The sequence below is a fragment of the Fundulus heteroclitus genome, chromosome 5, assembly GCF_011125445.2.
Source record: "Fundulus heteroclitus isolate FHET01 chromosome 5, MU-UCD_Fhet_4.1, whole genome shotgun sequence".
NCBI classification, from domain to species: domain Eukaryota; kingdom Metazoa; phylum Chordata; class Actinopteri; order Cyprinodontiformes; family Fundulidae; genus Fundulus; species Fundulus heteroclitus.
In genome coordinates, this window is record NC_046365.1 from 24,484,936 (window position 1) to 24,504,280 (window position 19,345).

At 39.4% G+C, this 19,345-nt stretch overlaps 1 protein-coding gene across 1 annotated transcript in view; it reads right to left on the reverse strand.

Annotated features, from left to right (window-relative positions):
* Nucleotides 1–94: 94 nt before the first annotated feature.
* The window catches only part of si:dkey-28e7.3 (trafficking kinesin-binding protein 1), a gene marked incomplete at its 5' end in the record, with an annotated part of 31,252 nt that continues 12,001 nt past the window's right edge, over nucleotides 95–19,345 (reverse strand). Inside the window, 13 exons of the mRNA XM_036137255.1 lie at nucleotides 95–1,478; nucleotides 4,330–4,432; nucleotides 4,618–4,806; nucleotides 6,493–6,830; nucleotides 6,914–7,132; nucleotides 8,289–8,500; nucleotides 8,679–8,753; nucleotides 8,953–9,083; nucleotides 9,157–9,235; nucleotides 9,353–9,461; nucleotides 12,103–12,197; nucleotides 12,288–12,404; nucleotides 12,535–12,611. Coding sequence (XP_035993148.1) covers nucleotides 1,079–1,478; nucleotides 4,330–4,432; nucleotides 4,618–4,806; nucleotides 6,493–6,830; nucleotides 6,914–7,132; nucleotides 8,289–8,500; nucleotides 8,679–8,753; nucleotides 8,953–9,083; nucleotides 9,157–9,235; nucleotides 9,353–9,461; nucleotides 12,103–12,197; nucleotides 12,288–12,404; nucleotides 12,535–12,611 — 2,144 coding nt within the window. The remainder of the gene's footprint in view (nucleotides 1,479–4,329; nucleotides 4,433–4,617; nucleotides 4,807–6,492; nucleotides 6,831–6,913; nucleotides 7,133–8,288; nucleotides 8,501–8,678; nucleotides 8,754–8,952; nucleotides 9,084–9,156; nucleotides 9,236–9,352; nucleotides 9,462–12,102; nucleotides 12,198–12,287; nucleotides 12,405–12,534; nucleotides 12,612–19,345) is intronic.

Genomic DNA, 19,345 nt, shown 5'->3' on the forward strand with positions numbered 1-19,345 from the left:
TATAAATAAACTACTTTGCAGAATGATCACAGTAGTCTGGACTGATTTCGGTTTGGTGAGCGTCCCATCAGAGGAAAGATATCAGAAGCCTAAATGGACGGAGATGTACAGTTTTATTCTCAGGTGGTAAAACACACACTGACACACAGCTGGCAGACTACAGTGAAAAGCAGTGCAGAGGAACAGGAAAGTGCCGTATTTAGGTAAAAAAAAAACTGATTACAACCTGCTTGTTTGATTTCTTCCCTTCTAAATCCACACTATGCTACGTCGTTTTGCTACATTTGATTCGTTCTGAATGAAGCTCAGTGTTTAAACAGTAAAAGAAATGACTCTTAAATGCCCAGAGAAAAACGATCCTGATCCGACAGAAATGCCAGCAGATGAACAGATACCTGACGGCGTGAGATACAGCAGAGTCGACACGATCGGTTTCTTTGACGCTGAAAGTCCAACCCGTCAACGGGCGTGGCTCAGATTTACAGAAACATCAGAGAAGAGAATGTGTGCAGGGGGGGGGGGCTGTGAGTCGCAGCTCGACTGCATCAGCGGACCTGAATGTTCTGTTCAACATGAAGCGTTTCCTCAGTGTAGCAGCCCTGAAATACAGGGAGACCAGTGCTTTGGTGCATCTGGATGTTCTTCAGTGTCACAACTTCAGTTTATACTGCATGTAGTCTTTTTTTTTTTTCTTAAATATCAAACAAGAATGGTAGCATCTACACTTTGGGAACTAAAAAAAACAAACAAACAAGCGATTACATTTTTAAAACCAGTGATGGAGAAAATAGTAAAATGATATTCACAAACACAATATAAAAAGATTCTGTCTGCCGTTCTACGTGTGCGTGACAAGAAGCAGTGGAGATCAGCTCCTGAGATGAAACACTAGCTGAACGAACGCGAGTTCATCATCACTCTACGCGGATAACGTCTCTAAGCGTGGCTCCAACACATTCGGTGGCGTTCTGTCTGTCTAAGACACGGGTGCTGTGGTGGGTCGTGAATTGCACAGTGGGGAATCTCATGGCTTAATGGGAAGTCACTGCTGTGAAGAGGAGTAAGTCAAGTGAGCGTGTCACAACTTTGTGGGGTGATGGTGTCTCTCGTACCCACCGCGGCCCATCATGCCCCAGGCTGCCACCCTGTGCAGCCCGAGGCTCTGGAGCTTCTCCACCAAGTTCAGGCTGAAGAGGCTCCTCTCTCGGCTTGTGTCCGAGGACGAGCCGCGTCCTCCTCTCTGTATCCCAGCGGAGGAGGCGGGAGGCGGCGCAGCGGGGCCGCAGTGCGGGTTGCTGTAGGGGTCGGTGGAGGCGGAGATGCCGTGCTGCTGCAGCAGCTGCAGGAGTCCCAGTGAGGAGGTGGCGGCGGTGGAGGTGAGGCTACTGTGGTGAAAGTGCTGAAGGTGGGAGGAGGAGGAGGAGGAGGCGCTCACGTTCTCACCGTCCCGACGAGGTGGCAGGCTGAAAGAGCGAAGGCTGCAAACCAACACATGAAAAACTGTTAATATCGCATGGAAACCTGTGCTTCACCTGCTTTATGTACATGCAGAGATCCATATATTTAGATTTTACTGTCAAGGAGCCAGACCTTTAATCGTTTTAATTTCTAAATCTTAAAATATAATTCATAAGGATTTTATAGAATAAATTAAGCAAATTATAAATGCCTTGTTTTCTGATGGTTGCCAGAAACACTGTGCTAAAATTTCTAATTTAAAACTATTATTTATTAAAAATTAACATTAAAATAGAAATACTATATAATTATTGCATATCAAAAATAAAAATAGAAATAAACTTAAATCTAATACGCTTTAAATAAAAACTAAAATAAATTATTTAAATTAAAAATAATAACTACATGTTTTGTTAAAATTATGAAAAAATCTATAAAAAATACACATTGAAATAAAATTTATTAAAATAAAAAACAAAGTCAAACATTTGCATAAAATATTATTTGTTTGTAAAAAAATTAATGAATAAACTGATATTTTTCCATTAAAAAAATCTAAATAATAAACTTATATTATTGTACACAATATTATAGATTTAAAATGTAACAAAATAATAAATAAAAATACATTTTTGAAGTATTCTACACAAAAAAGAAAAATTGGTTAATTATCTAACATTAATCTAACATATGTTGTACATTATAAAAATAACAATATAATAATCGGTATAAACACTATAGGAATAAGTTTAGCAACAAACATATAACCAAAGTCCAAATAATAAGTTCCAGAAAGTCTAAAGAAATACTCCTCAGGACAATTTTAAAAGATTTAAACAAAGTCTGGCTCCTTGAAAGGAAAACATAAACTGAGAGATGAAACATTTGTACAGTTTAGTAAAACGGGTGAAAAAACAAGCTTTGGTTAGTCGGGTGAATCATTTCTAAAAAGATGGAGAAGCTTGTTAGTTTGTTCACAGTAAGACGGCATCTGGTTGTTTAGTGGAAATCTAAAGAAAGAAGAAATGAAAAACTTCAATCAACTTTGATTTTAACATCTCGACAGCAGTAAACAAAACTTTAGTACAAGCTGTTTAACACAGAGGCAGAGAACATGCGTTTCTTTAAGATAACAAAAAGAGTTAACTATAGTTAAAAGTTGTTTTTAATAAGGTTAAACTGTGTGGAGTTTGTGTGGTAAATTAAGATAATTAGCATTATTACCCACATTATCTCTGTGCTCACAAAAGCAAAGGTGCACAGACATAATGTGGGTAATAATGCTAATTATCTTAATTAATTTACCACACAAACTCCGAATGACAGAGTTTGTTCTTCATCTCAGAGACCGTTTGCAAACATCTTTGCATCGCAGGATGTTGGAGAAAGTTTATACAGCTGCTCAGAGATAAACAATGCTACAAAACAAGAGTATAAAACAACAACTACACTATAAAGAAAGAAAAATAGTCCAGTTATTGTGACGTTTGTACTTGGTTCTTTGTTCCGGTACTGAATGCAGTATGATGTGATTAACAGCGTTTCCTAACGCTTGATTGATTGTTGTCTTCTTCTCTTGTTAATATGACTGGTAGGCTAAAACTGAATTGCCCTACAGGGATAAATAAGTTTCTTTTGAAATTGAAAGCGAAATGTGCACAAATGCAAGAACCTCAGGAAAGCTGTCTGTCTCTCTATAGAAAATGGATCTATTAAAAGATGTATTAGATCCTGCGACTGGTTGTACAACAATTTCTACACCTTAATAAAATATGTTTTCGTGGAAAGCAGATGAAAACTGCCAATTGCACTAGTGGTAATTCTTAAACAATCTCTCGGTATCCCTGGCAAAAATAACAATAATAATCTTGTTGAACCTTATAGACAAGAACCACCAAACTGCAAGTGAATCAAGTGTTTGAACAAGAGGAACCGTCTGACTGGACTGGAAACAGGAACCTGAATCTGTGCTCATTCATTATGAATACACCTCACATCTGATCAAACAGTTACTTCCAGTTATGAAGCTCGATTTACGCTTTAGTCCTTAACAGGATGAATCCTTGGCTGCGTGAAACCAATGAAACACAACTACCGTTGTGTTTCACTGGTTTCTCCTGCAGTTGTGAGTTAGATGTCAGTCAAATGACATTTACACTGCAAAAAGGGCACTCAAAGTAAGTAAAATTTCTTGGAATTTGTGTATTTATCCTAGATTTGAGCAGCTAAATAAAACTATTTGCCAATGGAATAAGATTTTTGCACTTAAAATAAGAACAATTCATCTCCATCATCTTATTTCAAGTGCAGGATATCAATTTATCTTATTTTAGGGGTAAAAATACTCATTCCACTGGCAAATAGTCTTATTTAGCTGCTCAAATGAAGGAAAAATATACTAATTTCAAGAAAATTGTACTTACTTTCAGTTCCCTTTTTGCAGTGTATGAGCGAAGAAAATCCAAAAACGAAGCTGTAACTTTATATTAAACTAGAAAATAGCTACACAAACATGCTACTTTGCCTCTGTGGTTAATCAAGATGCCAGGAAACATTTAATTGTTCTGCGTCCGTTTAATCATGCTCTTACTTTTCCCTGAAGGCTGCGTCTAAAGTTTGAGAATGACCCTGGACAGGCGTTTTCTACCAGAGAAGTAGCGAAAGGGAAACACATCAAGAGGAGGGAAACAGCAGGAAAGAAGACAGGAAATCTAGAAACAAACATTTTGATTTGATGCAAAGAAAAAGAAAGGGCTGAGATCAGCTGCTTGAAATCGTTTAACTTCAATCGAGCAGGAAAATGTATTCGGTCAAAACTGTGACAATCAACAGAGCGCAGCGGTGGGATTGGGATTTCTACAGAGTTCTTACCGATTGGAGAAGGAGGGGATGAGAGGGGAGGGTTGGAGGACTTGGCAGGTGGTTTTGGGATGTGTGGGGAAGGTCTGAGGGAGGTTGGGACCCGATGAAGAGGCTGTCAGTTCATGGGAGGAGACACATGTTAAACCTCACATGGAGGAAAACCCACACATCTTATTAGGCTCTTAAAAAGCTAAAGAGGACTGAAAAACTTGAAGATAACGAACATCAATAAGACTTTAAAAAAGGAGTCCAGAAATATTAACTTTAAAAAAAATAAAAGAAAAGCACACGTCTTACCCAAACCATGAGCAGCAGAGAGCTGTGACAGGTCCGGCTCATCCTCCTCCAGGTCGTTCAGGCTGTAGACGTGCTGAACGTCCACCTCCAGCTCCTTGAAGTCTTTGGTCAGGACTCCCGGACGAGGGTGGAGGATGCCCCCCAGGTTTGGTTTGGCTAGCTGCTGCCAGTGGTGCAGAGTCACCGAGCCTGACCGTGAGACAGACACAGTGCTGTTGCTGAACCAACTCCTGCAAAAACACTGAGCTGATCTTCTTGACTGAAGCATTTTTCTGCGGTTTTGCCACTTATTGGGGTAGTTAGAAGTAGTAAAAGAGCCAGAAACCAAACCAAACTAGCAGCTGTCATCAGCATGTGACTTTTTCTGGTTGGGTACGTTTAAACGTTCATTATTATGGGCTTCAATACGAAGATGAGAGCTTTAACCCTGACACTCTGCTGTATCGATGTTTGAGACTCTTACTTTGAAATCATGCAGGAAGCAGTTCTTAAGTTATCTAGTTGTGTCAACCTCTCGACTAGCGGACTAACAAAACATTTACACTGAATATCCGGCAGCAGTTTGTGTCGCCAAACAGAAATACTGCCAGAATACTGCGAGTGGCTAACCGCTAGCTGCTAATCATCTTTTTTTTTTTTTTTATCTAAAATACTTTGATCAAAACTGAACTGTATTATTCTACACTGACCAGATATTCATTAAAATGCAGTTTGAATTAATCACTAATGAAAGGTTCAACAAAGCATTCTAGACAGTTTGTGATAGCACAAAACATAAAAGACTCATTCAGTAAGTAAACAAGTCAAACGTGGACTGGAATACACTCTGGACTCTTCAAAACAAGGCTTGTGATTTGTGAAACTGTTATTATAGTTGTGGAAACAAAGCTTGAGATTCTTTGTCTTCCAAACTTATAGCTCAATTTTCCTTGTCTTGTTCTGATGACCCCAATATCAAGTATTGTCCCTCTTTGTGAACCGGATGTATTGTTTCACCGACACATTTTTACAATGTATTTATAAAGTAACTACATATTATTGAGTCTATAGTCACAAATATCTTGCTTCAACCTTATTTTAAATAAATATACATTCAAAGTTTAAATAACTGCTTAAAATGTCTTACATTTAATTTATTTTCTCTTTTTTTTCATATCAATAAAAATGAATGAATATTGTGTTTTTGGGTCAATTTGGCCTTTATTTGTCTTTGTCTTCAAAATAACTGCATTTTGCTAGAAAAACAAAACCAAAGTAAAAGTGCTCGAACAAACTATATTTATTCAAAAATAGAAATGAAACAAATGTTCTCTTTTAGGATGAAATAAGTCAATTAGTGCAAAGAAACCTACCAAATTTATATTAAAAAAAAAAACTTTGTATTAAATGTTTTGGGGACTGCATGCTAACTGTAGGGCGCAGCTAAAACTTTGACATATACTGATTTAAACCAATCAGAGACCAGAGGGAGGATTTATTTTTCCACATGTAGCAAAGCTTTTGTTTTGAAGACACTTTGAGAGCTTTTTCTTCTCTTATCGACGACAACACCCAAGCATGGTTTGGATTCTCAGACAAAAAACATTTTCTTTAAGCATTTAAAACATGTGGACTAACAAAATGCACGTCGGCATTTAGAGTTTTGTTGACATTTCCTTTTTTTCGGTATGCATTCCTCAGGGAAGTTTAGATGGTAAAGATGAATTTTAAGCATAGTTCAGTTCAAATGCTTTAAATGCAAACGTCCAGGGTGTTTATTTTAGACCCTCCACTCAGGTGTCTAAAGATTCATGAATAAAATGGCATTTTATTCACTTCTGTTTTGTTTTCATTAGAGTGCCTTAAATCATGCTTGGGAGTTTAGCCTTCTTTTACCTTCTAGAGGTTTCACAATCTGCAGGCGGTCTGGCAGGTAGGACCTGGAGCCCCCTGAGGAGCCACAGGAGTGCCGCGAGCTCCCGTTGGAGTAATTGGTGCCCGTCGATGCGGCTGAGCTAGAGGCCAGGCTGTCGTTGGGTGTCAGGAAGCCGCTGGAGCCGTCGCCCTCCTCGCAGTTTGCCGCCAAGGCCCGCAGTTTGCGTTCCCTCTCCACGTCAAAGAAGGGCCGGTCAGAGGAGTGGCTCTGCTGGCGGGCGGAGAGGTTGCGCAGAGCAGCTTCTAGGTCCTGACCACCAGGTGTGCCGGGCTGACCCAGGGGTTTGGGCCCACTGACACTGAGGAGGGGAGAAACATCCGTGACTTGCGTGGAATAGAACAGAGGGAATATCTGACGCTTTGTGTGGCTCTGGAAGCTCACTTGCTGTCCTCCTTTTGAGCCGGACTGGAGCTGGGCTTTTCCTCCAGGATGAAGCTGGCGTTGTCAGAACCGTAGTAGCTGGTGCGTGGGGTGCTGGTGCAACTGGAGCGTGCGGACACTGGGCTGGATCCCGGCAGCCCCGGTGAGAGACACTGGGACCGCATCCGTCCTGCTTTGTTTACCACCTTTACCGTTTCAAACACGCGCCACGGGTGGTTCCTGCCAGGAGAGACCAACAAGGTGAGCCGTGACCCCCAGAGACTGATCAACACTGAAATATGGAAGCAAAGTTCTGTAAATAGATCAACAAACCAAACAAAATCATATTACTGTAACAAGGAGAGTTTTTATTTATTTATTTTATAGCTTGAATTGATTCTGTTTTATTGCTCTTCTTTGTTTTCAGGAACACATGTATGACCCCCAGCAATTACAGCTGCAAGTAATCTGAGGGTGGACTGAATTTTTTCTTTGTTCTTTTCTTAGTTTTGATAGAGTGTCTGTGAGGCAATTTTCAAATCTTGCCACAGATTCTCGATTGAATTTAGGTCTGGACTTTGACTGGAACATATCCAACACAAATATGCTTTGATTTAAGCAATTTAATGTAGTTTTGGCTGCAGGATGAGGATTGCTGTCCTGCTGGAAGGTGAACCTCTGCTCTAGTCTCGTGTTTTGCAGTCTCTAAAAGGTTTTCAGACAGGATTTCCCGGCATTTATCGTCATCCATTTTCCCATCAACTCTGATGGGAAATCAGACCCCACTGCACGATGCTGCCACCATCGTCTTTCACAGAGGGGATGGTGTTTTGCAGGTCGGCTAAAAGAATTTCAGTTTGGTCTCATATGACCAGAACCTCCTTATCTTCCAGAAGGGCAAGTGAGCCAGGTAATTAATTTCTTTGCACAACCTTCCAGTTTATTTCCATCTGTATTTTTTTTTATTGTTTTCAGGTCAGGCTAAACTCAAATACATTGCCATCAAAAGAAACTTTTAAAAAATAAGCTAATGTCATTTTTGTGCCTTTTATACTGATTTCAAATTGTAGAAACAATTCAAACATCCGGCCAATTAAGCTGTTTATCTTCTGAACAATCATATTACTTCTATTTTTTTGGCAAAAGTATGAGGTGTCAGCAGCACATCAAGTTAAAAATTAGCCGTTTTCCAGTAGATATTAGAAAAGGAGAAACTAACGGATTGGTAATTAGAATACATCACAGACATTATTACCTTAATTGCTAGAATCTGAAGGGAAAGTAATCACATTTGAACATCTTTACCAACATTAACCCCTAACAGAATAGCCTCATTCTGGGGTTTTGGAAAAACCCAGACAGCGAGAATGGCTACTGTCCGTGAAGACAGACTCACTTGTACTCCGAGGGAGTGGGAGAGTCCAGACCCTTCCTGAAGGTGCCCTCTATCTCCGCAGCCAGAGAGTCCATGGGGAGGACCGAGGCCAGCGCGGTGTACCTCTGCACCGTACTGTTGGGCAGACTCTTGTTTCGCAGGTTTTTGATGTCCTTCTGTGCCTCGTGCAGCATGTCCTCACACTCAGAGTACTTGTCCTGCAAGTCCTTGAGCTGCAAAATACAGAGCAAGAACTATGTTACTGGGGGGGAAATGGTAAAGACTCTTGTTAAATAATTAAGATGAAATGTAAAACAGATACAACAGTGACAATATTCCCAAATAAAATGGCAAAATATGCATTTTAGCTCAATTTAATCCAACTCTGAATATGATGCTGGAGTCGTTTACCTCTGATTTCAGCTTTGATTCGTTCTCCCTGGAGGCACTCAGTTGGTGGTTCAGCTCCTCGTTCTCATGAACAAGCTAAGGAACCGAATGGAGAGTTCATAAGGTTTACAATCACAGAACAGAAAGGACAATCGTTTTTTTCACCAATACAAGGAAATAAGAAAATAAGAAAGCTTTGGAGCGACCAGGGATGTTTAGGCCATTCCCTCTCAAAGCAATATTTAACACCATCTCTCACAGAAATGGACAGTGAGTTTGGGTTTCGTCATCTCACCCCTTTGCAGCGGGCCTGCAGGTCGACGATCTGGGCGAGCAGTGAGCTGATCTCTTCCTGCTGTCGGACAGTGTCCTCTACTTTTCGGGCCAGCTCCTCCGACAGGTTCACCACCTGTTTATTTGCAGACGCTGAAACGCATAAGCTTCGTAAATACAACTGTTTGCACCATTGTCTGATAAGTGATAGAAGGAGAAAACTTACAGAGCTCCTCCACACACACCATCATCAGCTCCTGTTCCTGCTCCTCGTAGTTAGTCGTCTCGGAGGAGAGCTCGGTGGCCTGAGGAAAAAAAACAATTTTAATGTTACCATAAAGAATAAAGCACATATTTTTGTTTCATTCATCTTAAATGGTGTTATTTTACCAATTCCAGTTGGTGCAGCCTTTTGTGCATACCTCTAATCTAAGCTTGCGGTTCTCCTCCTCCAAACCCTTGAGCTTCTGATGCAAAAAGTCATAATGTACGAAGTTGCTGAGAGAACTGCTGGATTCGTTTCTTTTAATCCTGCAGAAAGCAAAAAATATTTTCCTTTGAAGAAAATCATTTGATACCCTTTCATAAAAACATGTAACCTTAAATTATAACCTAAATGAAAGAAATATTTTACTCAGAAACAAATGTTTGCCGTGTGAAAAATAAAGATGTGTGTTTGGTTTGATGGTAAAGAACCAGGTTTAAATGGGTATCAACAGGTGTAAATACAGTTAAATGTGACTCGTTTATTATTTATTTAATATCGTTTATTCCATTTATTGGTTTATTACATAGATTGCTGGGTTACAGGGAGCAAAAGAAAAATTTGAAATTGATTCGCTAAGATTATGAAACCCATCTCAGTAGTTTAATAAACATCAGATCACTGTTTGGCTTTAGTGAAGTCAGTTGGTTCAAAGAATTTCTCCCTTATAGGATTAATAACCTTTAAAAGGAGTTTAAAGGTTACATTTCTTTCCCCCATACATGTCCTTACAATTTTCAGATGTGTGAAATGGGTTTTCCTCTATTTTCCGCAGTTGTCTCTCCTCAGAAAACATCATGCCTCTAAAAACAAAAGACCTGAGCGGTCGCGGAGGCATTTGCTTTTCCTCTTCTCCCATGAACGTGCACAACACTGGTGTCATTTCATCTTGTCGCCAGAGGGGGGCAAATACTTGTAAAAACCCTGGACCTTATGCTATGAAAAGTCTCCAATATAATACAAGCCGATTCATAAATGTCCCTAATGACAATAATCCATACTACTGCTGTTAACAAATATTACAGCCAATTCATAGATTGTCCCTTAACCCTTGTTTCACTTTCGTGGTAGTGTTGACCTCTGCTGCTCTGTTTTGATCCGCCTTCACGGCTCTGCCATAAAAGTAAAAACAAACACAGCACAAAGCTGATTGTTGACTCTATCTCGATACGTGATAACCTGCACAGTTTCCTCAAATGAAAGAACAAGCTTTACAATCTCATTTCACTAAACCAGCAGCTTCTTTCTTTATGCTGCACGGCTGAAGGAAAACATGCCGTTGCAAAGACTATATAGGTTTCAGTAACCTAAAGTTTTTCCTTAATCTTTATCTTTCTTTTCCAAAATGAAAACGCTTCCCCGGTTCTAGGAGCTCCTGCTTGTCTGTTGCTAAGATCTGTATCAGGTGTGGACAGTGAAGGCAGTTAAAAGTGATTCAACCGTCTAAATACTTGGTTTGCATGCAGAGCCTGAATGCATGACTTAAAATATATCACATGTTTTAAGTCATGCATGCTCTCGTCATGACGACCACACAAACCATTTTACGCTACAGCCCCATTCACCCAACTGCACTCACACATTCATACGCCGCTAAGCAGATCGGAAGGTGACTTGGGTTTAAGTGCCTTGCCCATGGGCACATCTACAAGTGGCAGGAGGAAGTTGGAATTGAACACCCAACTTTCAGATAGCACGATGGGTCACAGTCGCCCCAACAGTCCACCATCAGGATGACAGAGGATCCTCGTGTCCAGGTTGATGCCATTTTGTTTTGACCAGAGCAGGAATCAATCTTAACCAACATCACTCCATATTATAAAATACATATTTCACAGTAAAACAGCAACTATATTTAACTCCTGACCGGAAGGAAGTTTCTAGAAAGCTAAGCTGGGATCATTAAGAGGATCAAAAGAGCTGCTCTGGTGTGTGTTTACTCACAAACAAGCTCGATACACGCAGCGATTAATTTGACTTCATTAGAGCAGGAAGGTTTTGTTTATACTACTGAGTAATGTCTTGTGTGTTACACTAAGACATAAACTGCAGCTTCACGAAGTAAAACTACCTCAAAAGGTTCTACGAATGAAAGATTAGATTACGTTCTGAAAGAAGGCGTTTTCTGGCGAAAGATTCTCACAATGTGACAGTAAAAATACCATGGTATCATGTTTTAAAACACAAACATTAAATTATCTAACTTCTTCCAACAATGTTAACTTTGACATTAAAATGTTTTATTATAACATAAAATAATAAAAAATAAGCACCTTTTTAAATAAGCTGCTTTTTCCAAGAGCTTATTGTGCAAAAGTCAGACCTTTTTTACAGCTCGGCTCTTTATAGTGTTGCACAGGACCAATCAGCTCACAGTGCTAATTGGTCTGCTCAGGTCTGGTGTCGATTACTTAACCTACACGTCACCTGCACCTTATTAACCGTAGTTTTTCAACTGTTTTTTTTAATTATAAATTAGGGACATTTTTTTTGGTACAATACGAAGTTTCTGTCTAACATTAATCATGCTGTTTGCTTCAAGTACTTTCATTATAAATAGAACCACAAACATTTAGCTACTCCAAAGCACATCCATTCATTAAACTTGGCTAGATATTTTGAGCGTATTTGGAAAGGAGAGCAATAAACACGCTGTTTTGTTGCTAAGCATAGACATAAACCTTTACTAAACCAAAAAACTAAAACAGTCAGCCAAACAAAATTAGGAAACTGCAACGCTTTCTTTTAAAAAAGGCAAATATGAGGGACGTTTTTAAGTTTCGGATTCAGAACGAGTTACAGATCCCTTTCCTGATAAAATCACTACTTTGCTTTACTTTTTAGAAAACATTGCATGTTTAGTTTATTTCCCTTCACATGAATCCATCCGTCTGTCGATGTACTCACGGCGAGAGGCTCTGAGAGTTCTCTGTCTCCTCTGTGCTGGCGTAGAACTGCAGCAAGTCGTCTCGCATCGACAGCTCATGGCGAAGTTGGGAGATCTAAAACATTAAAAAAAATTTATTGATCACTGGAGCTCATGAGACTGAGGTGTCTGCTCTACACATGTAAGAGGTGAGGGTCACTCATGCCTCTTCCTTTGCGATTTCCAGCTGCTCGTCCAGGGTTTCATTGCGAGCTGTTAGCTCCTGGTTCTGCTTCAGGAGGGACTGGCCGATTCGCGCTGCCAACTCCAGATCTCGCTCTTTCTGTACGGGGATTCACAAACGCACAAATATTGTACGGAGTTGATTGAAACACGTGTGCTGAAAACCGGGGAGGAAGGAACACATGTCTAATCCTTTGTAATCCAGTTCATCTGCTGTGTCTCCCTCTTACCTCCTCCAGCAGGTGGGTGACCGCCTTGATGTCATGATACGTCTTGGTGACCTGGCCCACTCTGTCTGAGCACAGCACTGGGGATTGAAGGAGAGGAGCAGACTTTAATGAATGGAGGTAGAGGGGGAGGTAGCGGATGAAAAAATAACAGAATGATGGTTTTAATTCTTTGTCATTTCTTGAATTGAAGTATACTCAGTTTGACTCCTCCCACTGACGTTTTAGGAGACACACCAAAACATTTCCATGTGGTCCACCATTTACTGATCCTCTTAGCCTGATCCCTTTTAGCCCAGTTAAGATGCCAATAAAGACATCGCTCCCCTGGACACCAGAATAGCCTCTTGCAGCAGACTGCAGGGTAAAGCTGACGTAGGGGAGGACAGTATCTGATTACTGACGTGAAAATCTGTTTACATCCTGAACAATGGTATGTTTTTGTTCACTTTAAAGTCATTACGGCGGAACAAGAAAGAAGGATTAATTCATTAGTCAGTTCGTAGGGACTTAGCGTCGTCGTGAACTTTGGGTTTGGGTCAAAGTCATTCATGCCCCTGGTATTTTTTTCTACTTCTTAAAAGCGAGTTGAACGTCCTGCATCCTACTTGTTTTCAGGACAGTGCGGTCATTTTCTAATTTAAAATAAATATTAAAAGTACTCCATCATAATTCAACATATGCTGTGACATTTATGGTCACTATTCTTAGGGACAACCATTTTGACCAAAGGTGAATTTAATAGATAAACTTTACAACTACCGTATTGAGAAAATTATATTAATTCATTACCACAACATACCTAAAAATGCAGATATACAGGTTTTTGACATGTCGTGGGACCCCTGGTTCAAAACGTTGCATCAAGTTTGGATGTATGATTTTTCTTTTCCTTTATGTTGCTTGTTTGTTGTGTTTCCAACTCTACAGGTAATGACTTTCTTTCCTTTATATTTCACCTTTCTATTATGCAGTTGATATGGAAATCAAGCTTGGTTTCGTTAGATGTCTGTCTTAAGCACAAGATCGAAACATGACACCCAGCTCAACAACATTTGGCAATAGCTGGGGGAAAAAAGGTCTGTCAAATTATTGAAAGTCAAATATATGACATGTATATTTAAGTTGTCAAGTTGTTTATGAAAGATTCTTAAATGTTCAATAAAAATATGTTTTCCCACTTCAGTCAGCCTGGTGACCCTAAGGTTGTAGAGCATACATATATCATTTCTAAAAATAGTTTTTATTCATTTTATTATCTACCAAATGGATGCGTGAAATGAATTTGTTTCTTATATGATGCATAAAAATTACAAACTGTATTAATTTATTAATTTCTGAGTAAATGAAAAATGTTTAAAAAGTTTAAAATTACTACATCCAGATAATGTATTTTTTTTTCTTTTTTTGTAAATTAACACACTTGATGTAACTGGTTTGTAAAAAATAAAAGCAAAAAAGAATTATGCCATAAAAATAACATAAATTGCATAAACAACACAATCATGTGAAGTACTTGAAAATCTAATATTTACTACTAAATAACGTTAAAAAAAATGAATTGTGAAAACTCTATCGTTGCTTAAAAAGATGATATTCACAACACTACAAAAGAAAGCGGACACAGACTTCAGTAATTTGAACATTATGTTTATGAACTTGCTTTTAGTATAGAACAGCTCTAAAGCGATGTCTCCTTCCCATGTTTACAGGCTGCTCCATTACTGAAGTCAGAAACACATCCTACATCAGCTACAAAGGCATTCTGCAATGCAATTAGATTGAGATTTGATTTGGCTTGAAATTCAGTGATTTGATACTGTAGCCACTTTTAATCAGTCTAATGGAAAGAAGCCCAGCTGCAGTAGCATTAAGGACAGTCAATAAAAAAAAAAAAAAACAACCAAGATGATTTTGTGTCAGTTTTAGATAATAATTTTTGGTCATTGACAAAAGTGTATGTAGAAAAGCAAGTAATAGCACTCTGAATAAAAAAGGAGGGTAAAGCTAGACACTAAGAGTAGAAGTGGGCCAAGAGGTGTTTAGGTTTCAGCTCTAGGACTGTTATAGACTCTGTGTTGTGTTTATTTTACATTATTAATATTGCTCTGCTTGCAGGACGAGTCGGTTCCCTCTGGGATGAAGCAGCAGGACAAATGCACAAAAACCCTCCATTTCAAAAAGACTGATCCATCTTACTCCAAACGATTCATCATTGCATTAAAAAGGATGTTCAGACAAACTATCCGATTTATACAATAAAGTAAACGTATGTAATAATAATAATAACTTTACAAAGTGCTTTCATTCAAAATGCTGAATAGTAGGTGGTAAAAATAGTAAAACAAAGAAATAAAACAATAAAATTTAGAAACAGGTAAAATCATAAAAACAAAAAGGAAACACTAATATTAAAACAATATAGTTTAGGCATTGAATTAGGCTGCATAAGATAAGGTGAACAAGTGGGTCTTTAGCTTGGCTTTAAAAACCTTCACAGGACATGTTTGTCGAATGTCTAAAGGGAGATTTTTCCACAGAGATGAGGCACAAAATGTCTTAGGAGAACAAACCCAAAACTCAAACACTGAGAATTCCATGAAAAATATATAAAAGTCATATTGACTTAAAAAAGCTCAATATACCTTATCACACTGGAAAAGAAATAGAGTAATTATTTCTTCTCAATGTGAAGCCACCTGGTCAGGGGGAGACCAACAACAACAACCCAAATGAGGTAGATCCTAAATTATGCAGGATTAACGTCACACACACACACACACACACACACACACACACACACACACACACACACACACACACACAAGTCTTCCTGAGCTCTAAACTCTGAACTCAGACAGAGTCTATAAGTTAACAAAAGCTTAATGAGATAACCGTTCCACAAATCCTATTGTTCTCAAAGTGGATTCCAGCATTTCCTGTGCTAAAAGGACAGCCTGCCATGGGACACAAAGCTGTTAAACACATCTACTCACACACATCCAAAATAAGACCCATTATTTTTGCAGAGAATTCACAAAAAAATCATGCATGTTGTTCCTAGCCACCTTAAATCACATTTTTATTATTACAGTCTGGGTTACATTTCAAAGTTCCCCTGTACATATTTTGTATAGTCCTGAGTAAATGTATCCCATTAGATGCCATGCAGACTGAACATCAATTCAGGCCCCATTAGTAAAAATCCCTGACCTTTGACCTGCTGAACAGGCTGCCACAGAACAGAGATAAAGCAGCAGGTTTTACAGTTTGGGTAAAGCTAAATCCAAGCAGGTTTGAACTGTTATTCCAATACTGTTCCTGGAGATAAATCTCATTCACTTAGGTGTACTTATGACGTCTGTTATATTAAAGGGATCGGACAGGTGAGGATGAAGAAAGGTCTCGCTGGAGCAAAACTGATCCATTTTTCTAGAAATAAAACCCTCTTGAGAAGAAGATGGCCAGCTGAAGTAATACTTCAGTCGTAAATTAGTCTAAGTGTGGCCACAGGCTTTACAGTGGAGAAAACTTCCAACACAAGACCACTGGGGTTGAATATGTTGATAATGAACACCTCCCATTGATAAAAATGTAATATAAATATCAGCACCATGACAAATTAAAACAGAAATTTTTACAGCAGAAATTTCGGCGTCACGTCTTGGTTTCTGGATGGGTGCCAGCATGTTGCAGTATTTTTACCCTCCACTTGTCCATTCACACAAAGGCGACCAGAGAGGATAGAGAGGTGAGACGCAGCTATATTATAGCAACATAATGAGAGCCTATTTCAAAGCTAAACAATCATAAATTACTTTGACTCCAACTGGACAAGGTAATGCTCAGTAAATATCCGTTTTATTTAACAGTGTGGTGATTAAATTTATCTAAACACAAAATTTAAACACAGCAAAAACCTACTTCAGCACCGGAAAGAAACCTGCATCAAACAGCATGCACCTTGAGTATTTGCTAATTAAAACCACAATTACTGAAGTACAACTAATAAATACCAAATAGGTATTTAGCTACTCCTTCACGCTGTTATAATCATTTGCAGATTTTTTATTATAGTTGCTGCAATCAAAAAAATGCTAAATTTTCTAATACCGTTTGTTGAGAACAGCTTTACAGCGAATAATATAATTGCTGACATATACAGCTTAGGACTCCCCTGAGCAGCTGCAGACTGTACACACACACACGTATTTAGCTCAGTGACCTTCAACAGCCTACATAGAAACACGTTAAAGCTGTATTTATTTTCAAAGCTTGCAATATCTTTGAGAGCACACGTATTTAAACCTGCTAGGATCAGCATGACCAGCTTATTTTGAGCATTTATTTTATTATGCATGATGCGCTCTCACTGATGTCTCTGCACACTGAACTGTGTGCGCTACTAGGAATGAAGGCTCTTAGGTAACAGACCTCAATAACGCAGCTCATCATTTGACACACAGCCGTTTAAACATATTAAACTGCTTTTCACAACCCTACACGTTCTGGACTTCCTTTCCTGCAGAGAGATGATCCCTGCACATCACTCATCAGCACCCTCTGCATGCCTCCATCACATCACCCACTAGTGTGTCTCACCTTGCGTTACCTCCTTGCAAAGGCTGTCGTTTTTATTGTTGTTGTTGTTATTGCTGTTGTGGCAGAGTTTTTCCTCTTCAACTATTTCCTCCACACAGCTGGACGTGCTCTGGTCGTCTTCCTCCTCCTCAGATGCCGAAGAGCTCCATATCTCCATGGTGATTGCAGAAAAACTACCCTCTGTCACTTTGTCCATGCGTTAAATCCTCTGCTCTCGTAGTTTCACTGGGCGCTGGCTGTGCTGTGACGTGCGGGCTGTGTCTGTCGCATGATTCTGCTGGCTTCCCTGTGAGTCTATGCGAGGCTGTTTGTGTGTGAGAGAATCTTAGCTGCTGGGAGTTAATATATAATCCCTCAGACTGTGCACGCCATCTGTCGTCACGCCTGCCTCCGTTCACCTGGCCACGTTGGCCACGTTGGACTACCGGGTAAGAAAGGAGAGGGCAAAGCTGAGGAGGAGTCAAGGACCGATCAAGTTCTGGATCTTAGGACTCAAAGGAGCATTTTAATGCTTCTGACCTGAAGTAGTCACTGGAGGATGAGTAGGAAGCAAATATAGGTGTAGAAATAATTCAGAATAAGATGCCTATGAAAAGGATGCTGCACAAAGCCCACCCACCCCCGTGATTCGAGGGAGATGGTACGCTCCCAGAATGCCAGCAGTGGCTCTCTTCCCCTCTCATACGTAACAGGCAGAGAAGAGGCTCTGCAAAACTCTGCTGCAGACAGAGCCACACCCACAGGGTCCTGATGGAGGCAGCAGCCTGCAAAGGGATTCAAGCTTTGGAGAAATTGGAGAAAAAAAAAATGGCGCTCTACACATCTAGAGGAATCCTACCTAATCTAGAAAAAAGAAAAAACAGTCTACTGTTGTATAAAAAGACCCTTTGCAGAGTTAGAGCAGCATATTTTTCATTATTAATGGAGGAGAATAAAGATAATCCTAGGTTTCTCTTTAGTACAATTGCCAAACTTACCCAGAGTCACAGCTCTCTTGATCTAGCCATTCCCTCAGCTCTCAGCAGTAATGACTTTATTGGGTTCTTCATAAATAAAATTCATTCTATTAAAAATAAAATCATTGGCATCCTCCCAAACATGATAACCTCGGCCTTAGTAAGTGTAGCAGCGTTTAGAATTTAGAAATCTTTGTCATTGCAATTGTACATTCCAATGAAATGTGTCTTCTGCATTTAACCCATCCCTTAGGGAGCAGTGGGCAGCTATCACAGCGCCCGGGGAGCAATCTGGGGCTAAGGGTCTTATTTAGGGACCCACAGTGGCAGTCTGCAAGGATCGAACCGGGTACTTGCAACCTTCTCAGAGTGCAAGCGCGCTGTTCTAACAACTAGGCCACCAGGGCCGCTGGAGGAGTCTTTCAAACCTGATCAGTATTTGAACTGTTTAGACGCAGTTGAGCTTTCTGAGTTAAAAATAAAAAAAAATAGCTTAATCTAAACCTTCAACTTGCATGTTAGACCCGATCCCAACCAAGTTATTTAAGGAAGTATTCCCCTTGATCAATGCCCCCATTTCAGACATTATTATTCTATCCTTAGTAAATGGATATGTACCACAGGCTTTTGAAGAAGCTGTTATTAAACCTTTACTTAATAAACCTTCTCTTGATCAAGATGACTTAATAAATTACAGAACTATATCTAGTTTTCTTTTCCTATCTAAAATTCTTGAGGAAGTAGTTGCTAATCAACTATGTGAACATTTACAAAGTATTGACCTATTTGAGGAGTTTCAGTCAGGCTTCAGAGCTCATCATAGCACGGAAACAGCTCTGGTGAAGGTCACTAATGATATTCTCATGTCCTCAGATAATTAACTTGTGTCTGTACTTGTCCTGTTAGATCTCAGTGCTGCATTTGATACAGTTGATCACAATATTCTCCTACAAAGACTTGAGCATACTGTAGGGATTAAGGGGAAAGCATCTAAAAAATAACCTGTTATTCTTGACCAAGACATGTCATTTAAATCCCATATTAAACAGGTTTTCAGTTTTCCTTTTTTCACCTTCGGAATATCGCCAAAATTAGAAATATTCTGTCCAGGAGTGACGCTGAAAAACTAGTCCATGCATTTGTTACTTCAAGGCTGAGCTATTGTAATTCTTTACTATCAGGAAGTCCACAAAATGCAGTTCAAGGTTTATCTCCCTTTTAAAGGGGAGTTTTCCTCTCCACTGTTGCTTCATGCA